The 26,350-nt window shown below is 40.5% G+C and overlaps 1 protein-coding gene across 4 annotated transcripts in view; it reads left to right on the top strand.

Annotated features, from left to right (window-relative positions):
- Positions 1–26,350, top strand: part of garnl3 (GTPase activating Rap/RanGAP domain like 3) — an 87,559-nt gene that overhangs the window by 17,497 nt on the left and 43,712 nt on the right. For 3 of the 4 annotated variants that reach the window (XM_086301198.1, XM_086301200.1, XM_086301197.1), the window contains exon 2: positions 17,192–17,261. In XM_086301198.1, coding sequence (XP_086157324.1) covers positions 17,192–17,261 — 70 coding nt within the window. Of the gene's footprint in view, positions 1–7,816; positions 8,045–17,191; positions 17,262–26,350 lie in introns of those variants that run through there. The other variant, XM_086301199.1, reaches the window with a different exon arrangement.

Genomic DNA, 26,350 nt, shown 5'->3' with positions numbered 1-26,350 from the left:
TACCTTGTCCCTATCATAGTCATCTATGCCTGAGAGTCTTTCATGAGCAATCTTGATAATGTCTCTGGTGACTGCTTCACATGCGTCTATGAGTCGCCTTGTGCCACTCGAGGGAGTAATGTTTTCTCTAATTTCCATATACAACTTTATGACATTCTCCTTTTCATTCTCTAACATGTCCATGAGTGAAGCAATTTGATTGTTTGTTAAGTCTCCTTTTAATTGCTCTCGTGTTTTACGTACTTGTTTTTTCCATTCATCATAAACTTTGAGAAGCCGTTTTTCTTTCTTGTGGGCCTCCTCCTCCTGATACGCTTGCATTTTTTCAGTAGGCCTCCTTCGACGAACAGAGTGTGGAGGCTCCTCTTCCTCATTGGCCTTGGGATCCTCCGCAAACTCTGTCTCTTCTTCAGATGCTTCCATGCTGAGGACGGGGCAATTTAGTTGACCATCAGATCCCAGAAGACTTTGTGTGGAGCTGTGGAACTGGGACCTCGATGCTGAGCGTGGGATGGAGCTCTTCTCAGCTGGGGTCAAGCTCTTACTGTAGCATCCCCGGTTGAAAAGATGGTCTCTCAAACTGATGGTTCACAATCCTTTTATTAAACAGCCGTGTATGTGAACACACTGTAAGAGCTACAACATACAGAATAAAAGACTATTAGTAAATCAAACAGTGTGTTACCTTTAACCTTTTGACTTATTCATTAATCACAAATTAATTCTCCTTACCTTACATAACAAATAACACTAAAACTTGTAAATTATTGCATATAACAGGGAAATCGTTGCATCGCTGCCTAAACATGACGAGGTACGTTAGCGCCCTCTAGTGGGTGAAAACTTAGCCTTTATGCTTAGTAGCGGTCAGCAGCTATATGCTCCGTAAAACAACAAAATACATATCTACAGGACAAACTTTGTTACAAACCTTGTTCCCTCATCAACCAGGTGCTAAGAAACTGCTTTCGACTCAGTGTTGCACCTTAATAGCCGTTCTTTTTCCCATTTCCGTCCATTAACCATAGAGCACACCTTCTCTCTGTGCATTAAAACTCGCGCTTCTGCCATATGGTTTACGCCACTTGATTTACGGCACCTTGTCGCTCTGTGACTTTCAAAATAAAAGCATTCACTCCAACAATATAATAGCCACTCATAAGTTTACAAAACACTTTACCAAATATTAATGAGGTCATTTACAGAGAGGAAGGCACTCACATCACTTAGTGATGACAACAACATCATCCTTCCGGCAGACAAGGCTAGGTGCACAGTATTGCTAAAACAGAAAGACTATCATGAGAAAATTTTGTCACTACTCAGTGATGAAAATACTTATGAGCCCCTGAAACGAGACCCAACGAGACACAGAAGAGCCACCTCGTCAGGCCAGGACTCTGCAGTCTATTTACACCTACAGGCCAGTGGACACTCTTCCAAGGATGAGGATGTGCACATCTTGGACAGGGAGGAAAGCTGGTTTGAGCGCGGAGTCAAGGAGGCCAATTACGTGAAAAGGGAAAGACCATCTCTGAATCGAGGAGGGGGCCTAAGGGTACATCTTTTGCCATCTTGGATGAGTGATGAAACGTTTCTCCCACAAAACGCTACGTCCAGATGAACAGAATCAACTTTTGGAAAAGCATTTACAGTAGTTCATTTACACCATTGATAAAAACCTGCACAGTCCAAGCTAGTTCAAGCTCCTCTTCCAGTGTGGAAATCATTATAATCGCTCAAACTTGCAATAATGAAAGGGAATAGAGGTGGGCAGAACGATCCAAATATCGATAGTATTGATGCTAACATTGGTACTGGATTGATACTAGCATGATAGGATTGATACTTTGTGAAAAAAAAAACATTTCTCACTATGAAAAACGTCTACGTGTCACCTGTGGAACTCTCTCCCACTGAGCATAAGATCTCTGGACTCAGTAGCTTCTTTCAAAAACCAACTAAAAACTCATCTTTTTAGAATTGCATTTTGTTAACTGTGGTCTGTTTTGTTTGTTATCCTTGTGTGAAGCACTTTGTGATCTTTTATCTAGAAAGTTGCTATATAAATAAAGTTTTATTTACTTACTTACTTACCTGTATCGCCTAGTTTTTGTTTTTTTCACAGCCAGTCATATTCTAACAATAGAAGCTTATCCAAAGTGTTTGAAAAACGGGCACATTTACATTCCAGGTTTTCAAAAAAAATAACGCACTTTTAGAATAGGTGAAAAACTGGAAGGTGTGTTTTGTTGCGTGTTCTAATTATTGTGGAAAGTATAAATCACTGTGATGTGATGGACATTAAAATGTGCTGATGACTTGCAAATTTATGATCAACTCATAAATCATGACACACTGCTCTCCCTTACTTTAAACTGACAAAGGCAACTTGTGTATTGGTATTGGCAGTACTGTATTTACTTGGTATCGGATGTATTCCAAATTCTGCAGCATCACACAGCACTATCAAATGGAGCCATCTTTAATGACTGGTTCCTCTTGCAGGTTACACATTATCCACAAGCAGCGGCTCATCAAAGAAGTGACATCACGGCAGGTGTTTTCATTTGCATGTCGCGTACATGACAGATAATAACCCCACTGTGCATGTCGTCCACTTTTGCATATTATTGTCTGCAGTGTTTACATTTTTCGCTCATTTTCATCCATAGCAATTTATTTATAGAAGATACTCCCACTGGATTTCATGTGATGTAGCCATCACTGTATATTATACACTTTCAGACAAGCCTCGTTTATCCTATGTGTGGGAAAAGTGCCGTGGCTTAGATCGTGAGACTGCAGGGCCTGAGTGGCAGCTGTCCAGAGAGAGGGTGGTGGAGCTCAAAGGGATTATCGCACTATTGAGTCAAGAGCTCTTGATCCCCACCTTGTAGCTAGCTTCATGTGCTTCAACTGCCGTGGCTCACCCTGCAAGTGAATAAACAATCAGTGTACCTCTGCACCTCAGCCTTACTGGCATTGACACATGGACTGTAAATCCACACACTGTAATGCTTACGCCTACATATACAATCTGATCTTTAAAGTTCCAGTCGTCTGGGGAACAAAGAGCCTGAGAAAGTCCACTACTGCCGCGTCCTGCACACATACAAGAGTTAAAAAACAAATTCTAAATATTGATTTTTAACTTTCTGCTGAAGTCCTGAAGACAAAGCTTAGTAGATTTTTTTTTTAAATTGAAGCTCTGCAACATAAAGCAGCTATAATTTAAATATTGCAGCAACTCTTTGAAGCTAGAAAAAAAATAGTCCAGTAATTATGTTTAATTTTCTTTGCTTATGCTAATCAATTTCCAGTTGCAAATGAATTGGACAGTTTGCCTTGCGGGTAGGAGGCAACCTTTCAAACTGACTGCAAAGCCATTTAACACTGACCATTTTAAATTTTGTCTTTAGGGACTTTAGTAAATGACCTGTTGATTCATCTACTATTCATAGAAACCTCATCAGAAATTGTCTCAATAGAAGGGTAGAAAAGATAGAAAAGGCTGAGGCTTGCCAAGTTACACAAGAACTGGACTGAAAATCAGTGACAATAGGCAATCAAATACATTTTTGATCATCAACATTGAGTTGACAGTCAGGAGAAAGGTACAACAGTGATTGTCTGCAGCCATCTGTAGACCACGGTCATGGTGTGGGGCTGCATTTCAGCCAGTGGTGTTGGAGCTCTTGCAAAGCTGATGGAAATATGAACACTACAGGATGGTATGTTCCTGTCTGATCCAACGTGCAATACTGTCTAGAAAGCATCTTATTGGCAACACCTTGATTTTTCAGCATAACAATGATCCCAAAAGAAGTAAAAGCATACCTGAATAGAACATCATAGAGTGGGACACTGTCAGTTATGGATCGGCCCCATCCCAGAGCCTGCATCGCAACATTATTGAAGCAGTGTGGTGTCACCTTTACAAAGAATGGAATAAAAGGCAGCTGAGATCCAAAGAAGAGCTTTGAATATCCTTCAAGTAGAACTCTTCCTGAAGACTAGAAGCAAGCGGCCTAAAAGAGTGCAGGCTGTGTCAAACTTATTAGAACTGCACAAACTAAAATAAAGGCAATATTTTGGTGGATTCATGTCCTGTATTATTTAACTTTGTACGTAAGCTGTGCATTATATTCATCACCTCAAGCAGGCTGTTGTTACATTACACTTACTGTAGTGTTTCTTCTCAGCCCGTTTTGTTATGCATTCAGGATGCCCGCCCTCCAACCCCACCCCCCTCTGCCGTATTAGCAGACTGATCTGCGAAGAGGAAGTCTATCCCTGTTCTCACTTCCCTTGTTAAAGAATAACTTCATAAGCATCTGTTAAAAGAATAAACCCTTTATGCAAAGGCCACGGACGCCAGTGCACGATATGGTGTGACAGTGGGAGGGTGTGACAGAGCTGTGTTTATGTAACTTGTATGACTGCCTCTTTGTGCGAGTTATTGGCCCCTGGGCTCTAATTAGAGCTTAGGGGTGTTGAGCTATCTCAGGTTGGCTCATTGTAACTCAATCCTGACCTCAGAAAACTACATACACGAACTCCAGTCTTGTTTAAAAGGGTTTTTTTTCCTTCTTTTATTTTGTTTTTGAAGCTTCAGGCTGTGGCAGATTACAGCTGCATTTCAACATGAGCTATTTATAAAGGTTATCACATCCAGAGAACGAACAAGACAAAATGCCATGTGTGTTGGTAGCTTTAGGTGTTTTCCTGTAGCATGGCATGTCACAGAGGGGGGTTTCTGCTGATTAAAAATTGATGAGCAGCTGAGTGCCATGTAGCCTGAGCCGAGCATTCCTGCAGTCTTTCATGTTTTGTGTGTGTGTGTGTAGGCTGAGCTTGAGACACAGGCTGTAGCTGCGCTATTGTGAAGGTATCATATATACTAAAGATCACATTTCACCCGCTGTGTCTGTGTGTTTAAAGGGAAAAACGCGAGAGAGCTCAGAAATAAGATTTAAAATCCATCTTCACATGTTTCTGGTGTCATTATTGCTTACTTTTTGTGCGCCATCCATGTACTGACCTGAGAAGTATTTTCCTTCCTTCCTGTTTCCGATTACAACATTCATCTGTTAAAATAGAGGACCAGATCCAAAGTTATTGTTATCTTTAAAAAAGGATAATGATGCAATTTTTGTAATTTTCCTCTGTTCACTCATTGAATATATTTTTATTTAAATAGTGCCACAAATGCAACAGCATAAACTAAGCTAAAAGCGTACAATAATACAGAGAAAACCCCAAGAATCAAGAGTGGGAAGGAAAAACTCCCACTCATAGGAAGTGACAAACAAATGGGAGACCACACACAGGCCTTTAAAGACTGTAAGACACATTTAATGAAAATAAGGTAAAGCAACTTAAACACAAGTTAAAGGACATAACAGCCATAACTGAAACTTCCAAATAAACATAACACGTGCCAGAGGGAGCCAAAAGCCAGCCACCCTGGTTCAGTCAAGGTGTCTTTATATACACTGGGACTGGCCTCTCAGGTGTGCTGCATCAATAATTGGGTCAGCTCCACCTACCTGCAAGAAACAGGAAAAGGAAAAAGAAAAACACAAGGCCAGCCCACTGGCCGTCACAATGAAGAAACTTAAACAAGTCCAGTCACTTTTCTTTCCAAGCTCCTTAGATTACAATGACCTGGATGACTGAAAACCTTCACAGACTATTCTGAAAGGATTCCACAATTTGTAGATGCATTGTTTGCAGATTAGAGAGTACAGCCCCGTCGGCTTCACAATTCATCCTGCTACTGCTTAGACCAGCAGTCAAAATCATCAATAAACAGCAGTTGGTTCCACTGGTACCATCGCTGTCAGGGTGCTGGGTCTTTTGAGTTTGACTTTGTGTTTTTGTGACCCTCTGTATTACAATCATGGTTTAAGTTCAGGTTTTATAGTTTAGCCTCGAGTCTAGTTCTTTCTATGTTTGAGTTTTCTGGTATTCCCAGTTTATGGTTCGTCTGAGGTTCCTCGTGTGTGTTTGTCTCACCCCTGTGCCGCTTGTGAGTCCGTCACGTCATCTGTGTTTACGTCGCCCTGTGTGTGTGTCTTTGAATTTTATCTCCCGTTCCTGTTTGTGTCCCCCTCCTTGTTTTTCATTCCATGTCTCTCCTGTCTGTCATGTGCATCAATGTGTGATCTCCCCAACCCGTCATGTCTCTCCTCTCTCCCTCCCTCCGTGTCTCGTCTCCCTTAACTGTTTCCATGTTTCCATGTCTCTTTGTGTCTCCTCCCTATGTCTCCCCAGACTGTCTTGTTCCTATGTACGTTCCTTCCTTCTGGCCCTGGTGTCTGAGTCTGTGTTTTATTTTGACAGTCTATCGTCCAGTGTTTAGTGTGTTTAGTTTTGCTTTCCCCATCTCTTATGCCTATTCATTCCAGCTGTGTTCCCATGCATTTCCACTTTCCTTGTTTTCTCTCAGTGTATATATTTTGTCTCTGTCTCCCTCAGTTCCTTGTCGGTGCATCCGTTTACACTCCCTCATGTCTCCATGGTATTTCCAAGTATTTAACAGTATTTAGTTTTCCCAGTTTAGGTTTTTCATGATTTGTTCTTCGATTAATTTGGTTTCCCTGTTTTGTTCATGTATGTTATCAGCCACAATAAATGTCTTGTTTTTTTGTTAAGTCTAGTCCATTCTCCTTTGTCTGAAATTTGAGTTGTATAGAAGAAAATGTTGATAATTCCCAAACACTTAATTCAATACTTTTGTTAAGTGTAAAAACTGATGGATCCAGCTGTAGCTAACTGAGATGTCACTGGTCTGGTTTACTCAAATCAGCTGGGTCTTGCACCTAGCCACAACACAGTTTCTTTGTTCTGTAACCAGTTAATCTTCACAGCATCACATTCATTTAAAAAAAAAAAAAAAAAAGATTTAATCCAGTGCTTGTTCATGCAAAATAAAGAATGTGGAGTTAGACCCTCATTACTTACACTGGGGTATACCATACCTGGTCTATGGCCAGATTTCTGTGAGTCCCCCAGAGCATGTTGTGCACTAGTGATTGACTTATAGAGCGAAAGAGAAAAATCTCTTTTAATGTTTTCACTCATTTACCAATACTTTATAAATCGGCCTCTATCCATTATTAATAATATCATTTTAGTAGCCAGGTTGTCGAAAAATACTTGGCAGGATCTTTTACTACAACTGGCAACAACAGCGGTATTTTTCACAACCTGGCAATCCAAAACTGTTCGTCATTTATAGACAACCAGTGAGATGCAGTAACATCAACTCTTTCAATAATGAATCTTTAAGTTAAAACTTCCGAGCCTGTGACTTTTGAGGAAGTAATGGCAGCCAAACATTTCCAATTTACATGTTTAAGCTGACTAAAGCTACACTGGAGACCATTTCCTGCTACGTACCAGGAGTGATACTTAAGAGATCGAAAATTTAATTTCCCTCCACATTTTTTTTTTTCTTAAGTGAGCCTCAGCCTGAAGTCATGCATCTTGAACATCACTTTGAAGCTTGGCGCACGGCATAATTGACAGTGAGGTAACAGCGGCATCAACCTGGAGAAGAATAAGCCGCTCTGAATGGTGCTTTTTGCTGCAGAGCCTCAAGCAACAAATTGTGTCCACTTGAAATGCACCATTGATGAAGAGTCTATGTGTAAGAGAGAGAGAGAAGGGGGAAGAGAAAGAGAGGGAGAGAGCGAGGGCGACCACACAGTAAACGCACAGCTCCTATGGCAGATCCGTTCCGCTTCACTATCACGCAGTGAACAGTTTTTTGGCTCTGAAAGGCACTGAAGAGCTGCAAAAAAAAAAAAAAAAAAAAAAAAAGCAGTTGGAATACCAGTCGTGGGGCTTTTTTGTTTTTTGGTCAGCAGTTGTCGGAGTTTGCGCCGCAGTGATGACCAAGCGCTCTTAGCGGGTTAGGAGTGGAGGAAGACGTCCGTTTGCCGTTTGCTGTCGCCTTGTCCGCTGGACTAACATCGCATGGGGACATGAGCAGTGTGGATCCATCCTCTAACAAACTGTTGACTTTCAATCAGCGGTAAAAAAACAACAACAAAACAAAAAAACAACCTAAATCCCACTCATACCTGTGTGAATGCCGCTCACTCATCTGTTGATTGCATGCTATCGTATCTCCTCCAGCACTCGCATATTTTACGCAGCTGAACGCAAATTAGGCTGGAAACACCTGCTCTGGTGTCTTCCAGCGTTGTCACCATTTGTCGGTGCGCATTGGCACCTGCTAGATCCGCGACTTGTTTGTGCACTAACTGACAGGTTTTGGTCGAGTTCTGGCTACTTTACGTGTGAGGTGCATGATTTATCGGTCTTTGCTCGTTTACTTCTGTTAACTAAAAGCGCCGCTGAATCCACAAGTCTCCAGTCTGGAAGTAAAAAGCTTCTCAACGTACAGCTTTTAATTAACGAATTACTGTCGTTAGTTTTAAAAAATTAAAAACAAACAGAAGCAAACCAAATTGGTTCATTTATTTTCTTTCATTTTTGCCCGAGAGAACAGACATCACAGGCGCTATGTGCATGGAAAAATGTGAATTATTCATAACCTGCTTTTCAGTTCAAGGTGTGGAGGTGCATTCGGCATTCTGGCTTTGTGTCAGTATAACATATGTGAGACACACAGAAGGCAGGCATCTGGCTTAAGCTGAGCAGCTGAGTTTAGATGTAGTCCAAGGCTGCTTACTGTGTGGAAGCTCATTTCCAGCTTCTTCTTCTTCTTCTTCTTCTTTTTTACAGATGGGAAATGCCACCGCTGCGGCTCTTTTAGCAGCTTAAAAGGGAAAGCTTTGGGCTGCAGTGACAGCTGAACACAGAGACTGGGTGTATAGGAAATACTCTGAGGTGCCAGCAGCATACTGCAGCGTTTGTGTGAAGATGACTGTGAAATGTCCATTCTTAAAATGATTTCTAACATCGCTGATCTGGATTTTTTTTTTTTTTTGCCCCATTTTGTGTGATTTCTGCATCATCTTAGCTTTCAGTGATCACTCTTGCAAATTGTGACTTAGTTTTATTGGGAATAATTCATAAGTCCTTATAGAAAAGTTAATGAGTAGCAGTTACTTTGCATACATATACTGTAGTGTGCTATGCAGCTCTGTCAGTAACTTCACTTTGATATTTACATGCAAATTTTCTATATCACATCCTGGAGTGCACAATATGAAATTATAATTGGGATACTGAATGCTTAATTGACAAATTAGTTTAAGGAATTTCTCATACTACCCAAAAATAGTCTTCCAGTTGGTAGTATAACATCATATTTTTGCAGTAATTCCTAATATTTATAGTTTTTCTTCATGTGTTGTTAGACAGCCTGTGTCGGAAAGCCTTCAAAAAGTAACATTATTTCTGAATTGTGTACCAGCTAATGGATATTTTATGTCGGCCCCAAAAGTCTTTTGTTTGGCATTGTTCCTGCTCCTGTTGGCATCTTTTTCTCTCATAAACAAATCCCATTTTGTTGTGATTAAAGAGTCACACAGTGCTTAATGTAATAGGAAAAAATGACTGGTTTAGTCTCGTGGAGCAGTTGGAGGTTTCGTGTGATGGGTGTACTCTACATTTCACTCCATTTCAAAGGCTGCTGTCCATTGTCTTGTGACAGAAACCACAATTTCCAACCTCTCCTGTACTGCATTACTGAGGGCAGCACTTGAGTAATGAATATCCATCTTACCTTGTTCGTTTCGAAGCGATTTCTCTTTGCTCTGAGCTTTCAAAGTCATTTTGCTTTGGCTAACAGCCATTATGCTGCTGGAAAGTGATTGTCTGGACTGCTGTGGTGCAGAGTTCAAGCTATGATGTCTAAACATATGGGTGGCTTCAAATGCAGGACTATAATTTCAGCTGTGCTATATCTCAAAACCATGTAATGACACACCATGTCAGGAGAGTGAGGTAGCTTGATGGGCTTACAGCCAGTCATACAAGCCTGAAAGTGGACTAGCTGCTCTGATGCAAACAAGGTGATGTGAAGCAGATGTAAAGTTCATCATGTACACACTTTTAGTACACTGCATTACAGGCACAGACAGTAGGGGTGGGGGGATGGTATATAGATTAACTATCTATATTGATTTCAGAGTTAATGTTGTTATGAAATATATAAATACACTCACTGGTTACCTTACCGGATACACTTTACCAGTACACCTTAGTTGGACACCTTTTAGTTACCAAACTTCCTTAATTCTATGTGCTCGAAACATTCCTTATACATGATCATGACTGACATGATGGCATCACACAGTTGCTCCAGATTTCTTGGCTGTACATCCATGATTTGATCTCCTGTTCCAACACGTTCTATTAGAATGTGATCTGGTGACTATGGAGGCAGTTTGAGTAAAGTGAACAGACTGTCATGTACAGGAAGGCAGTGTGAGATGATTTGAGCTTTGTGACGTCGCACATTATCCTGCAGGAAGCACCCACGAGAAGATCTGTACACTGTAGTCATAAAGGGACAGACATGGTTAGCAGCAATACTCGGATAGGATGTGGTGTATAAGAGTGGGGTTTAAAGTGTGCCAAGAAACTATTCCCCACACTATAACACCACCAGCACCAACCTCAACCTTTGCTATAGAAGGCAGAATGGAGCCATGCATTCCTGTTGGTTACAACTGATTCTGATCCTACCATGTGAATGTTGCAGCACAACTCGATACTAATCAGGCCCTGCAGCCTTTTTCCTTTTCCTTTTTTCTTCTGTTGTCCAATTTTGGTGACCCCACATGAACCATAACCTCAGTTTCCTGTTCTTAGCTGATAGGAGTGGCACCTGGTATGATCTTCTCCTTCTGCAGCCCATCTACTTCAAGATTCGACATGTTGGGATGCTTTTCTGCATACCTTGGATGTAGCCAGTGGTTGAGTTAGTATTGGTTCGTTATCGACTTAAGGCAGTTTGGTCATTCTCCTTTGACTCCTATGGTCAATAAGGCATTTTTACCCAGAGAACTGCTGCTCACAGGATTGTACAGGATGTAGAACTGGCAACATTGAAGCCACATTCAAATCTCCTTTTTTTTCATTCTTCTGCTTCTTCTGTTTGAATTTCAACAGGTCGTCCTTTGCTATGTCTACATGTTTATATGTACTGAGTTGCTCCCATGTGATTGGCTGAAAGAATAGCTATATTAACAATCAGTTAAACAGGTGTACCTTATATTTTGCCAGTGAGTATGTGTATAAATTGGAATATACTTGAAATCCTGTCTGTGTTACACTCCTGCAGCTCTGTTCTCTGACAGGTACATGTTCCTCATCACATTCAGGGCACTTCACTCCCGCAGCTTGTTCCACCTCTCTAATAGTTTGTTAGCACAGCATGAATGTTGCTTATCTGTTTGGTCTGACTGAAACCACATTGAGCACAAACAAGCAACCGGCTACACCTCACACATGTGTTAAAATACCTTTCATTTTACAAGTGTTTTCCAGAACATACGAAGATGTAGTCTCGGTCTGGCAACAATGTTTTTCCCTTTGAGCATTATGGAGGTTATGAGATTTTGAAAAAAATAAACAAATCAAAATAAGTCAAAAAATATCAGTTGTAAAGATTTGATTACTCTGCATGCAGAACCACTTGTACATGCATCTTTCGCACAGTTCAGCCCTAACTTAAAATATGAGAATCATCATTGGAAGCACCAAACTAATAAAATGAACAAAATGAGCTTCAGTGGGAGATGCAGTGGTTCTCATTAAGGAGATGGTTGAGGTAATTTCACCTAATCACCTTCCTCCAAGATAGAGTCCCTTTCATGACCCTCTCTCTCAGAGGTACAGTGAAGGGCAGCAACTCCCATTATGGGCAGAAAAACCCACGGCACACATAGTTGAAGGTATTGTTGTGCTGGACCACTTTCTTAATCGCATCTCTGTAGAAGAGGCAAGAATGAGGGATGGGAGAGTGTAAGGAGACGATGATGGATACATCCTGTAGTGTACACACACACACACACACACACACACACACACACACACACACACACACACAAATGCAACCTTTAAGCCTGAGTGGGCATTATGTATTAACAGCCCTACATCTGCCTTTAGCTTGTCTGCAGAGACAAATAAACCTTACCACAGAGTGAGGAGTTAAATGGAGGTAAAAGGGAAATAGAGGGTGTTGGCCAAAAAGGAAGAGGAGGCTAAACATGGGGGTCATAATAGGCAATCGTGGTACATGATACACAGTAACACAAGATATTCAAAATGTGGAAGGTGTACAGCTAATAGCACACTGTTATTCACTGAATCAAGCTGAGCACCCATCAGCTAATCGGTTGAGTTAGCTTTCAGGAACAATGGCTAATATTTTGGGGCTTCTGGTGTCGCCGGTGGATCTCTAGGTGAGGACTTCCTGTACCATTGTTTTCTATGCAGATGACTTTTGAAAAACTAATAAAAGGCAGCAGCATCGTGAGACTATATATGGTTTTGATGCCAGAACTTAGTAGAGAAATCCTTGTTCACAGCTGTAAGATTCTTCTGGTAGTCTGTCACCAGGTTTGCAGACATCCCTGGAGGGATTTTAGCCCACTCCTCTTTACAGAAACTCTATCAATTCTTTTGGTTTCAGCGTAGTGTGTTCCCAGTGATGTTCCTGGTGACTGTCTCTAGTCCCTTCAAATCATTAACAAGCTCCTGCTGTGTAGTTTTGGATTGATCCATCACCTTTATCATGATCATCCTCGTCCCAAAAGGCGAGATCTTGCATTGATCTCCAATTTAAAGGCAATTGATCATTTTATACTTCTTTCATTTTTGAATAATCGCGTCAATAGCTGTTAAGTTCTCGCCAAGCCTCTTCGTGAGTGTCTTTTAGCCCATTCCAGTGTTGTGCAGGTTTGGTTGTAATCTGTGTGACACGTGTACAAAGCCAGTCAGAATATCAACCAAACATCCAGAAAAAACAAAATAAAACACTTTCTATCCATTAAAATGAAACTATCATAAATATTAGAGACTTCTTATCTCTGGAAGTGAGAAATCTTATAAATTCGCCAGGGGATCAAATAATTATTTCCCCCCACAGTGGAAATAATAATTTGGCAATTGCAATCTTTATGTTTTTTCCTTATTGTGGATTGTTTACTGCACCCAGTATGATCCCGTTCAAATGTGATTGGTTATCAGAAGATGGATTACCCCTTGCCTTCTAATCCTAATCTCATAAGTTAAATGTATAAAATCATGAAAGCCTTTAAAGATTTAAGCAGTTCTGTGATAGGTCACACACACTTGTGCTTGTGTTTGAACAATTTGTCCTGAAGCACCAGCTAGCATACTGTACCGATGAGAACATGCAACTTCAGTTTTCACACAGTTGCTGCGTGACAGCCGAATAACTTTAACTCCACACAAACTTCCTCCCCAAGAGTTATATCTGTAGTGTTACTGCAAGTTGTGAGATATTTGCCCAGATCCGTGTGTACTCAGTGCGTATGCTTGTAAAGAAAAACATGTCTCATATGTGAGCATGAACTGGTACTGTAGCAGCATCCATCTATCCAGCTCTCTATGTTCAGTCTAATCTTATAAAATTCTATAGACAGAGAGGCATTGTTTCTGCCACTCTTCTCTTCTTTCTGGAACTTCTCTGATTAACATTTGAGGAAGGGAATGACACTGCACGGCATGACGAATTGCACTGCACATCTATTTGGCAGTGCCATTGCTTCATAAATGGTTTTATTGCTAATGGGATTTAACTAGATTCTTATGACATTTAGCATTCCAAAGAAATAAAGCGTCACAAAGGGAACTTTGAGAACGCTGCCTGCTGTGAATAGACAAATTAATTGATCGTTTTAGAATTCTACTGGGCTCGCTTTGTCTTTTCAATTCATCTTTAAGATTTGAGGCTTTTTAAATTGCTACTAAGAATATCTTCTACATGGATAACGTTGGATCGATAATAACACGATTGTCATGACTAAAAATAAGCAGTGATACATGGGTGTATCAGCAGTACTGTAGGGCAATTCAGTGCTGTCATACTGAGAGTCTCGTAGCAAAGTTTTTGTAGGGACGGAAAAAAATATTCGGTCTTTTGTGTGGAGCACCGAGTGTCAAACCTGACATTTATAATCACAAAAACACTTGAATGACTGACCAGCTTTCACTGTAATTTACTTACCACTGAGAGGAAAGAAATCCACTTGTTTACTTCCTCTCAGTGTTAAATGATGACATTCATGAAAGTGCAGTGTACGTGTTAAATATGTTATAGCTGCGAGTCCGAGCTATGCTGTGATAAGCTTAGTGACTCAGATCTCTTTTGCTATTGCTCTTTTCATCTATATCTCAACTAGAATGAAAATTGGAGAACTTACGCTTGTGCATGTTTTAGTGTTTTCAATTTGTCATCATTTTATTTTTCCTTAAACCAGAGAGAAAACAGCTCCTTATTTTCTGTCCCTTCTGTGCAATACTACTTTATGTCTCCATTATAATGCTTTTAGGACCAGATAAGGTTATTCATATTGGAGAAACACTTAAATTTTTTGTATTAGTATTTTTTTTAACTTTTACGCGTGCGTGCGTGCGTGCGTGTGTGTGTGTGTGTGTGTGCGCGCACTGGTTTGAATCTGTCCCTGTGTCAACTCTGTGCGAGTGTGTATCACCAGCAGTCATCTCTCCACACCAATCTCCATCTATCACTCGAGCCTAATTCAATCAGGACCCCCATCTCAATCAGAAGTGAGTTGGACACAGCTCCCGGGTCAGTCACTGTGCTGCTGGCAGCCACACCATACTGAGAAACAGACAGAGAAAAGAAAAGAAAACCATAAGAAGGAAAGACGCAATATGAATTTAATGCCAATGACCAAAAGGACAAGTAGGATAACTGAAAATGGAAAGAAGTGCCCTTTGGGTCATGGCAACCTTTTCGCTGACTCCCGCCTGAACTCTAAGAGTCTCACCTTTGTACCCCTGCCCTCTTCATTGCTTTCACCCGCCACCCCAGTTTCTGTTATTCCCCTCGGAACTTTTGATCCTACCTCTAAACAATATCCTGTGCAAAGGGCAAGAAGCAGTAGTTAAAATGGTAAATTTGGAAAGGGCAAATAATATAAAAGCACAGACAGCCCCACATAGAATTCCCATATTACAGTACACAGTTCACATTTACTAGTAATCCAATGTGAATACAAGCAGAAGATGATTACTTACCCATACTCATGTTGAAGGAGTGGCAACAAGTGGAAAATATGGATTTGATTTTTTTTTTTCTTTAGACACTCACTGGCCACTCGCCGTGAGAACTACCTTAAATCTTCAAGGCACAGATACAACATGGTGCTGGAAACATCCATCAGAGATTTTGGTACATGATGGCTCAGCAGCATCATACAGTTATTGAACATTTGTCAGCTGTGCATCCATGATGCCAACCTCCCATTGCATTACATCCCAAAGTTGCTCTATTAGACTGAGATCTGGTGATTGTGGGGGTTCTTTGAGTATAATTAACTTACTGTCATGCTCAGGTAACTACAGTGGGGCAAAAAAGTATTTAGTCAGCCACCGATTGTGCAAGTTCCCCCACCTAAAATAAATTCTTTACAAATCCTACCATGTGAATTCATGGATTTTTTTTTTCACATTCTGTCTCTCACAGTTGAAGTGTACCTCTGGTGCAAATTACTGACCTCTGTCATCATTTTAAGTGGGGGAACTTGCACAATCGGTGGCTGACTAAATACTTTTTTGCCCCACTGTAGATTGAGATGATCTGAGCTTTGTGACATGGTGTGTTATCATGCTGGGACAAAGGGATGGGATGCAACTATCCTCCAAACCATTAAACCACCAGCACCAGCCTGAACCTTTGATACAGAGCGGGATATCATGTTGTTTACACTTCTGTTGTTGACAGTGGTCTTCTGCTACTGTGCCCCATCTGCTTAATGGTTGATCGTGTTATGCAGTCAGAGATGCTATTCTGCATACCTTAGTTTGAGTTAATGTCGCCTTTCAAAGTCACTTAAATCACCTTTTTTCCCTCCTATTCTGATACTCAGTTTGAACTTAAGCAGGTTGTCCTGACCATGTTTCATGCCTAAATCCATTAATAAGCAGTGGAAGTAGCTGGTGAGTGTATAGTAAATACTTAATAAATGATATTATAGTCCTTTAGTGAGCATAGTGCATAAAAGAAGTAATAGGCAACTATGAATAATTAAATGGCTCTATCCTCTGGCAGCTCCACTGACCTAGTCACCCTGATTTTCCTACAATTATCCAGGTGGTGCTTAGATGAAAAGTGAGATAGTAGTGTGAGAGGAGCCAGCTCGTGGTGTGTTATAATGCATTGATAAATACTTAATACTTTGATAAAGCCAACTTGAAATTGTTTATATGTGACACAAGACTGACTGGTGGCTTGTGAGTATGGAGGACACGATGCATTAAGCGGTTAAGTGATGAGTACCAGTAGCCTCAGGTGGCTCCAATGACTTATTCTTGTAGTGTGATTCACTACTGCCTGTCCTCAAAGCATGTAGCTGAAAAGTGAGTGTTTCAAATGCAGTTGTCATTCAATAAATATTTAAAGCAGTAAAAGTACATACCTGAGACCATAGATATGCATAAATAAGCCAAAATATCTCACGGTGTGATGAAATAGCTGGAAATTTAAGCACATTGATGGGCAGGATCATTGTATCAGCGCACCCAAACATAGGTGTTAGCAGAGGAAAATAAGCAGGACGTGCATGTGGAAAGAGTTAGCAGGGTTAGGGTTACCTGTGGTCTCCAGCTTCTCCATTCACGGGGCCTCGTAGGACTTTACCAATCAAGTCAGATAGCTCTTCTTTTTCTTTTTGGTCTTCCTCATCGGTGGAAAACACAGCTCAGTAACAGAAGCTAAAGAGGTTACCGAGTTGTGCAGATGCCTTCTTTGCATGCATTGCCTTGTAACCATGTACTGTTTGAATGTGAAGAATGGTGAGTCACACACAAACACAAACAGGTGTTCTCTAGTAATAATATACTATGTATATTATGATAAAGAGACTGTAGAAAAACAGATGCTGCAACTGCCACTTGTGTATGAACAATGTCACAGTTTATGCATTGTATACGTATGTGATGAGAGCACATAGGACATGCATCTGAGTCTGACCGTTCCTCTGTGTTACAGCTCTGCCTCAGAGGACTTGGGGTGCAGGCGTGGAGACTTCAGCAGGAAACACTATGGTTCGGTCGAGCTGGTGAGTCCCACCCACAGTGCGCTCACGTCTTTGTTGCTCTCTTTTGTTTCTCAGCATGAGCATCTCTTTTTCTTCTTTCCTCTCATCCTCATCATTGATTCTTCTGTTGATGACCTCCCCTCCCTCTCTCTCTCTCTCTCTCTCTCTCTCTGTCTGTCTTGCTCTCTCTGTCTTTCTCATTCCCTTCCCACTCCCTGTTGGCATGGATGGACAACAGAGGGGGACTGATGAGTCATGACATGCAGGGCGTGGTTCAGGGATGTGCTTTACCAGTGTGGATCACAACAGTTCTCCACTCAAAGTCATTTAATTCAATTTTGTTTTTATTAATAAAGCACAGTATATTAATCTAATGGGATTTTAAAGTGTAAGGTAAACATCTTACGATAGTATAGGGACAGATCGGTTTGTGAGCAAGAGCTCTGCAACAGCAATGCAGGATGCTTTTTGCCTACCAGCCTCCAAACTTAATTCGTTTTGTTTTGATGCTGCTGGTGTAAAGCTGCGGCACAGTGTGTGTCTTTGTGGTTGATTACTAAGCTGTTGAGTCATTGTTGCCCTGGGGGAGCATGTGTGTAAGTGTCTGTGCATGTGTGTAAGCGTATGCCCCTCCACTGTGAGCTGAGTCTGTACTTCCCGATAGCGCAGAGGGACAGGAAGTCCTAGGGTTTTCACGCAGCAATCGTACTTCCTACCAGAGACATATTGCGGGTTTGTCCATGAGTGTCGGGCACCACGTGCTCAGCAGATTAGTGATGAGGAGAAACCGCACTGTGCCTATCAGCACTAGCATACAGACAGTATGGACAGTGAAGTTGTGTGAGTGGAGGCTAGTATCCAGAAACTGTGAGTGTGAGACAGGGTGAGGTCACTAGCTTCAGTGACTTGTTGCAGCGGGTCAGTGGTGTCCTCTCATTTCATTACCTCTGCTACACCTTAAAATCTATTTCTCTAGCATTAGCTCGGACCGTCACTATGCGAAGCAAGGTAAAAAGTGACTCTGACCTAGCATCAGGGATTTAATAGTAGAAAAACAAAATATGTAGATTCCGTATTTAAATGTAATTTATAAACAGCCTTTTTAAAAATATGGATTGAGTTTCTCTGTGGGCAGAGATGTATTTGACTCATCTGAGACTGAAGTTTACAGCTCTTTTTTTAATTTAGCCAACTACATCCTAGAATATACTGGCAGGTTTTGTATTGATAACTACTGTAAAATCAATAATAAAATCTAACGATAGATTAAAGGTGGAATTTGACAAGTGATGCTAAAGAGCTTAAACTCAAATTGATGACTTCTAGCCTTCTTCTGCATTAGTCCAGTTTAGTTTTTACTGTAAGCCTTACCACAGATACTGCAGACTACTTAGTTCAGTAACCTCACATTAGCCCTTTGACCAATGCAACACAGTTGATCATTTGATATATTAGCAAAAACCCATCCCACGGGCAGTTTTTCCCATGCCGGCATCAAACTTGGTATGTCTTGATGCATGCTCAATCATCCAAATCCCAAAAGGTTGATTCGTTCATCTGAACAGAATCAACCTTTTGGGATTTGGGATCCCAAGATTTGGGAGTTTCACTACTACATCCAGATGAACAGAATCAACTTGGTATGGTTACATGAGCATGGCTCTTTCAGTGTAGCAAGCAAATGCCTGGAAAGATTCTCCTCGATCTCCCAGCTATCGTGACCCTTTATCCCCTTCAGTTCATGCCATGGAATTGTAAAGGGGCGTCAGATAGAAAATAAAAACCTGCCTGTTTTTGAAAATTAAACCCTATCATAAGCTTTAAATTGTACGTGTAACATGCCTATGAATGTGCAAACGCTATGTTTGTACATAAAAACAGGAGTGTACACTCATAAACCATTGTTTTTATATGCTGATACAAAGACAGAGTACTTTTATTTGAAGTAAATATTTTAACCACGTAGATGTTAGAAATATTGGGATCTTAGATTGTACCAATCAGTCATCAGGAGGAGTTTGGGGATAAACATACAGACATGCATACTCTGCAGTTATTATAGTATGATGATAACGGTTACGTCACAATATGAATTAATAACCATATAACTCAACAAGATAACCCTTCTTCTTCCTATCCACAATCTGTTACAGGCATGTGAAATAAAATGAAAATTGAATTTTCTTATACTTGTGGACCTCTATTTTAAACAATGAACTTGCAATCATCTGCCACTACAGAAAACAAAAAGCAATGCAAAGCAGTTCTGCTCGTTTTAGTTTTGTTATTTAGCCAAATGCTAAAATACAGAAACTGCAGCTTTATTGACATTTAAATGCATACAAAATGATAACAAGAAAAGAAATAATGATTTTCTGACCCACTTAAACCCCTTGGCTGCAGCTATTTTGAATATTTTATTGATTTAATAGCATATGCTTAAAATAATTACCATGTTATGAAAGTCCAAAAAGTTGCAAATCCTGACATGTGAGATCTCAAATGTTTAAATAATGTCTTACATAATTGGTCTATAGTATAAAAAAATCTACTCACTGCCGTAAGATTACTAAGCAACATCACAGTGTATCTCTTGTGAAAGCTACAGTTTTCATTGTAGAGTTAGGTGTCGGAACAATTTCTTAGCCAGGTGCAATGGCTAATTGCTCAGGTGTTCACGCTTTCCTGGAAACATCACAATGAGAAGGACAGAGTCCCTCTAGCTGCTTGCCTATTCTGCCAATTTCCATGCTAAGCTAAGCTAACTGGATGCTTGCAATTATAGTATTGTACTGTTGATCATCTCATCAGAGTCTGAGCAAAAAAAACAAACATTCATAATATGCATTTGTTTAACTGCCATGAGAATATGCCCTAAGTCTAACTTCTAGAGATTTACTTTTGAAGTTTAGTTTAACAGAATGGTTAACAGCTTCATCCATATGCTCTGAAGGAAGCTGGATAGGCTGTGTATGTTAATCATAATAAACTTTAGTACAACCACCTTTGTGCTTTTCTAATGCTATTATAGTGTATTACAGATTTATTACAGGTTTCAGGTTACATAATTCAACTAATTATTGGTGCTCAAACAAATTCACATAAAACTTCAAAATAATCATTTCATCCAGGATGATTCGGTTATTAACACATGGCAATTTCAGGTGTGATAAAAGGCAAAATGGCATGGTTAAGAAACGAGGAAGTGGGCAGAAGGAAATTAAATACAGGGCTTGATAAACTACCTTTATATTCACAAAGGACCTCAGGGAGTATAACCACATTACTACATTACCTGTGGTATATTTTTGCGCCTCAACTCCGTAGTGAAATTAAGCTCTTGGCTTTCTGTGGGAGAAGAAATATAATTGCGTGTGTGTGAACATACAGCAGAAAGTGTTTTTGTCAAGTCTGGCACTCATGCTGCTTAAGGCTGTATGTCTCTGGGGGAGGCTTGTGCAAAGGTCGGGAACGAGTCTGTGGTAATTCAGGTTATGTTGCCTTTTAGCCAACAAACAGCTCTTTGTGTTGACAGCATTGAATCGATGTGCTCTGTGTCTGTTTGTGTCCCTAGTGTGGTGTTGGAAGGTTATTAGGTCCTGACATTTCCTTCAAAGAATTATTCAATTGTCCTAAAAGTCACATAATTACCAGTCATGTGTGTGATTGTTAAAATGATGTAACTCATATTTTATGTCTATCTTTGAGATGCTTCAGTGCACGTCTGCTGGGCTGTCAGAGCTGCAAGCACTCTGTGAGGGTGATGCTGTGGCTTCACCTGTGGCGCCTATGGTGGTGTGATGTTAATGTGGGCAGAGTAGTGTCCAGCAGAGATGACAACGTTGAGGTCAAAGCTTTCTGCAGAGACTAAGTTTGGGGCTCACTTGCAATGACGCACAAGAAGGATGAAGTTAAGGCATAAAAAAGCTTTGTTTGGGGAGTTGCAGTGTTTTTGCTGTGTTCTCTGTCAAGATGATCCCACACTGCTTCAGCAATGTTGAAGTCCAGGATCTAGGGAAGCCAATCCATGACAGATAGTGTTCCATTTTGTGTTTTTCTATTCAGATATGTTTTTACTGGATTGGCAGTGTGTTTGTGATCATTATCATATTGATAAAACAAAGCTGTTGCCAGTTACATTTTTTCCAAATGGTGGATCAAAATCTAATGGTACTTTTCTGCATTCATAGTTTTGATAAGACTCTCAATACACTGGCTTGAATGGGCCCTAAACCCCACATGCATGGACATAATTATCGATTATCTCACCATTTGCTGCATAAGGAAACGTGACTACACTATATGCATCATTACTCTGTGTGGAGTTTGCGTGGGTTCTCTCCGGGTACAGTGCAGTTAGCGGGGTTGGGTTAAGTGATGATTCTACATTGTCCATAGGTGTGAATATGAGTAAGGATAGTTGTCTGTATCTTAGTGTTAGCCCTGCAACAGACTGGTGACCTGTCCAAGGTGTACCCTGCCTCTCCCCCTATGACAGCTGGGATAGGCTCCAGTGGCTTCACTCTTCATATTCTTTCTTTTTGGGGCACGGATTTGATGGTGGTTTATTTTAGTTCTTTTAGTACTAAAGAACATGTTTTCAAATGTCACAACTAGAAGATATTGATTCAAAGCAGGGACTCCCTAATAAGAGAGACCAGCATAAGCAGAGCCATGACTCACCCTGTCTGTTTTATTTTTGGCATCATGGAAGCAGTGGTAGCAGGGCTCCCTACAATGTATGATATGATTCACTCTTGAGCACACACAACTAAGACACTATATAGATATGTATAGGATCCAGTTTCATTTCAGCCTGCTTGCATTATAAGACACTTTGTACTGTTAAAATCATTTGATGGTGAAAACACCGAAGAGTCACTAGAGTGCTCTGCTGTTAAAGGTGGACATCAGCATCATATTAAACGGGGTCCTTGTTTGTTTTTTCTTATTTCCTGTGCATGTTTACTGTTACCATGGTTGATGAGTTCAGTTTCACTGTGTGTGCACCGCCTCACACCGACATGCATCACATGCAGTGTGGAATAAACCTGACAAGAGTTGTGACGTTGCAGTGTGTGAAAAGGTTTTTGCTCCCTTCCTGATTTTTTATTGGGGGTTTTGACATATTTGCACACTTTCAGGTGATGATCTGAAACAAATCTTAACCTGATAACCCGAGTAAATTTAAAAAAAATGCTATTTTTAAATGATTTCATTTATCAAAGGAAAAAAAAACTATCCAAACCTACTTGGTTTAGTGTGAAACAATAATTGCCTTCTAAACCCTGATTGGGTTTTGGGAGCAAAAATGACAATTTCAGCAATTGTGATAACTGGTAATCAGTCTTTACATCGCTGTGGAGGAATTTTGACCCATTCTTCTTTGCAGAGTTGTTTTATTTCAGACAAATTTAAGGGTTTTCAAGCATTAATAATAACTGACTCCAAAACTCCCAAACTGTTTTGTTTTTTAGCCATTCAGAGGTGGACTTGTTGGTGTGTTTCAGACTATTGTCCTGCTGCATAACCCATGTGAGTTTGAGTTTCAGGCCATGAACTGATGGTTAGATATTCTCCTTGAGAATTTTCTGTTAGTTGTCCAGGTCCTGAAGCAGCAAACCAGCCCAGGCCATCACACTACCACCGCCATGTTTGACTGACTGAAATCCTGTGTTACTTTTACTCCATATGTAACGGGAAGCAAACCTTCGAGCTTTGCTGGCAGTCTCTGGTGAGCCAAATGGAAAAAAGAATAGGATAAAACCCTTCAGACACACATTCTCATGGTAATTTTTTCTGCGTGCGGACATTGTATTTGCCTTAGCTTCGTGCTATTTGATGTGCCGCAGTGCACAACATTAAATGAGACTGGCACTACTGGCAGAATTGGTGCGTGTGTGTGCTGAGAGGTTAGCTGTCAGTCTTGCACAGCGACTGGTGAGCAGACGGCTCCGCTCCCACCTGCCTACCAGTGTTACTGTCATTGCCTCAGAGGCTTTTGACTGCACTGTCACACTGCATTTATTCCCACTCTCAGCGTGTATCACACTGTTTGCGACGCGTCTGTTCGTCTGCTTATTAACTGCATAAATTCGGCCGAGCAGAAGACCCTTTGGCCACAAGTGGCAATTAAGATAAAAGCAAATAGATGTATGCTGTGTGTAGTTTTGCTTTTGTGACGCAGACACTGAAGTGTTTATCCATTAAGCCAGAATCACACGTACGTGTTTCAGGCTTCGGTCGTCTCGAGTCGTAATCATTTTAAAAGGGGTGACTTGTTGCATTGCTAAATTGAATTGTGGGCTCTTTGCAGAAAGTTGAGAAAAGATCAAACAGCCACAAATTGCCTTTTTTTTTAATGTTCCAGCACAGTTGTGTTGTGTTATGCAAATTATTGAAGACAGGCTAAGAAGCCTGATGTCGTGGGTGGTTGTGCTGATCCTTTTTTTCCCTTCTTTCCAAATCAATGCACTGCTGGTGACCCATAGTGTAGTAAACTTAGAACAACACAGATTTGAATTAAATGGATTTGCTGCATAGATTATCCTTTTGTCGTGTTGAGTCAGGATTGGACCGATATCTGATCTGAATTTGAATTTGATAGGTGTGACTGATATTTGGGTCGTGAGTACAGACTCAAAGTGACTCATCCACACGTTTGACTGTTATGTTACTGGTATTCATGTTATGGAAATAGTTAAAAAGTCAGTAATGAGCAGAGGTGGGTGGGTGCTGTTTTTTTTCCTTTTTTGTTTAGCTTATATTTACTGAATAAATCACAACTATCACTGATCGCTACATTTTGCAGAATGGCCACGGGATGAGGGGAGGAAACCTTAAAAGTATCCGGTTGAAAATAGTCAAATAAGGCAAGTTCACAACAAGTTATATCACTGCAATAGACTGGTGACCCATCTAGGGTATAAGCTGCCTCTCACCCCATGATAGATGGGATAGGCTCCAGGGGAAGCCACTACATCTATCGAAAACCCCAAAATAAAATTCCAAAGAAAGCAAAACATTTTCCTTTGCACACAGCCACTCACTGTCACTCACAACATTGAAAATGGCTCACTGGGGCTGCCTGTTGTTCTCCCAGCTTTTGTATTCTGTGCTGAGTCACCTGAGTCAGCACCACAGGAGAAGAGGGGGGCGCATAAATAAGGAGGGAGGCAAACAGTTACCAACACTCATGGTTCCTAGGATATTTAAAAGTAAAAGATTAGTCTTAAAGCTTTTACTTTTTGATAAAGCTTATAGTCCGAGATGGATCGGGTGACCCTGAACCCTTCCTTAGCTATGCTCCAATAGGTGTAAGCTGCTGGAGAGTTCCCATAATGTACTGAAAAGTTATTCTCTCCATATGTTTATACACTGCTTTGCATGTAGTTATTACTAAAATCTGGCTTCACAGTGTGTCTTTTGCCCTGCACCCCGTTCATGTTTCATAAAAAGTGAAAGTGAAAATAAAATGCTCCTGCTAACAATTCTATGTAGACTCTTATAGCTTAATCCTGTGTACCAATAATTACAAAAAAGCACAAAATGGATATCTGTCAGAGGAATCAGACTACCAGCAGTGTTTTTTAGAAGATCGGCACCTTCTTAAGAGCTTTCAGGAATATTGCATGGCAGAGTTTAGTTTGCTCAATGTCATATCAGTACCACATTATTTTGCTTCTTTTGCAGACTAACAGCTTGTACAGCTGATGTTTTTTTGTTTTTTTCGTGAGCTTCAGTTTGCATTTCCTGACTGAATTTGGTCTGATTGAAGAAGGAGGGTTTTATGCTGATCCAAGCTAATGAAGTGCTTCAATTTTAAGTTACATAACTTATTATATGGGAGCAATTAATAGTGCTTCAACTCCTTCCACTGTGCATCTGTAATTCATCTGAATAAAAAACACAATGAAGAGTTTTATTACCGTAGACCAAGAGGAAGGTGAAAAGAAGAGACTGAATTTCCATGATTCTTTTGACAACTTCTTCCCATTCAGTGACTTATTTTTAATCAAGGAACTCTGTTTAATCTTCCCGTTTTTTCGCTCAGTCCTTTTCTTTAGCAGTTTCTGCTTCTCTCTTTTCCCACTCCTAATCTCCATCTTAATTCTTTCAGTGTCTTTTTTTATATCTTCTCACTGAGTGTGCACCTGCCTCTCTCCTTTTTCTCCCTCCCCGTGCTATTCCCTCCTTGCCCTCTTTCACATCCTCTCCTGCTCTACTGAACTACGCCTCTGTGTTTCCTGCTTTCCTGGAGGGTTGTGGGTGTGCATGAACAGGCCCGCTGATGAGATCAATTATCTATCAGCAGTCACAAAAGTATTGATTTAACATCCCCCACACATGTCTCTCTGCACTGCATCTCTTTTTTGTCCCGTGGGCCTCGGGGGAAATCAGAGGCTCCAGTACGAGCTCGATTGTGTACGTGTGAAATGCTCAAGTCGTGCCCTAAAATGTGAGCTGTTTAAGTGTGTCTGTAAGAGGGAGTGTGAGTGTGCTTCATCCATAAAGCCTCCAAAGCCTCTTAAATTCATGAGATTAAGAATTGTGGAGATATCCATTATTCTTTCACCGCTCAACTTTGTGTTGTCATTATGCACCTCTCTTGGCTTCTAACATTTTTTCCCTTCTATGTAGTGGGGAAAATAATCATTTGATCCCTTGTTGAATTAGTAAGTTTGGTCACTTTAAAAGAAATCAACAGTCTCTAATTTTTATGGTAGTTTCATTTTGTTGGAGAGAAAAAACACATTGAGTAAAAGTTATAAACTGATTTGCCTGTCATTGAGTAAAATAAGCATTTGATCTAAGTTGGCCCTGATTATTCAGAAATGAAAGAAGTATAAAATGATCAATCGCCTTCGATTTGGAGCTCAATGAAAGATCTTCCTTTTGGGATTAGGATGATCATGATGAAAGTGATTGATCAGTCCATAACTACAACGGAGGAGCTTGTTAATGATCTGAAGGCAGTTGGGACCGCAGTCACAAATAAGACCATTGTGACCACACTACACTGTAATGGACTGATATCTTGCAGTGCCTGCAACATCCTCCTACTCAAGAAGGCACATATAGAGGCTTGCCTTAAGTTTGCCAGTGAACAT

This window comes from Aulonocara sp. 'chitande type north' Nkhata Bay, linkage group LG7 (genome assembly GCF_057382095.1).
Source record: "Aulonocara sp. 'chitande type north' Nkhata Bay isolate Kocher_YH1m ecotype deep benthic linkage group LG7, A_spYH_male_GT1.1, whole genome shotgun sequence".
Taxonomy (NCBI): Eukaryota; Metazoa; Chordata; class Actinopteri; order Cichliformes; family Cichlidae; genus Aulonocara; species Aulonocara sp. 'chitande type north' Nkhata Bay.
Note: the sequence above shows the minus strand (reverse complement) of the source record. Positions and strands in the feature narration are given on the sequence as shown.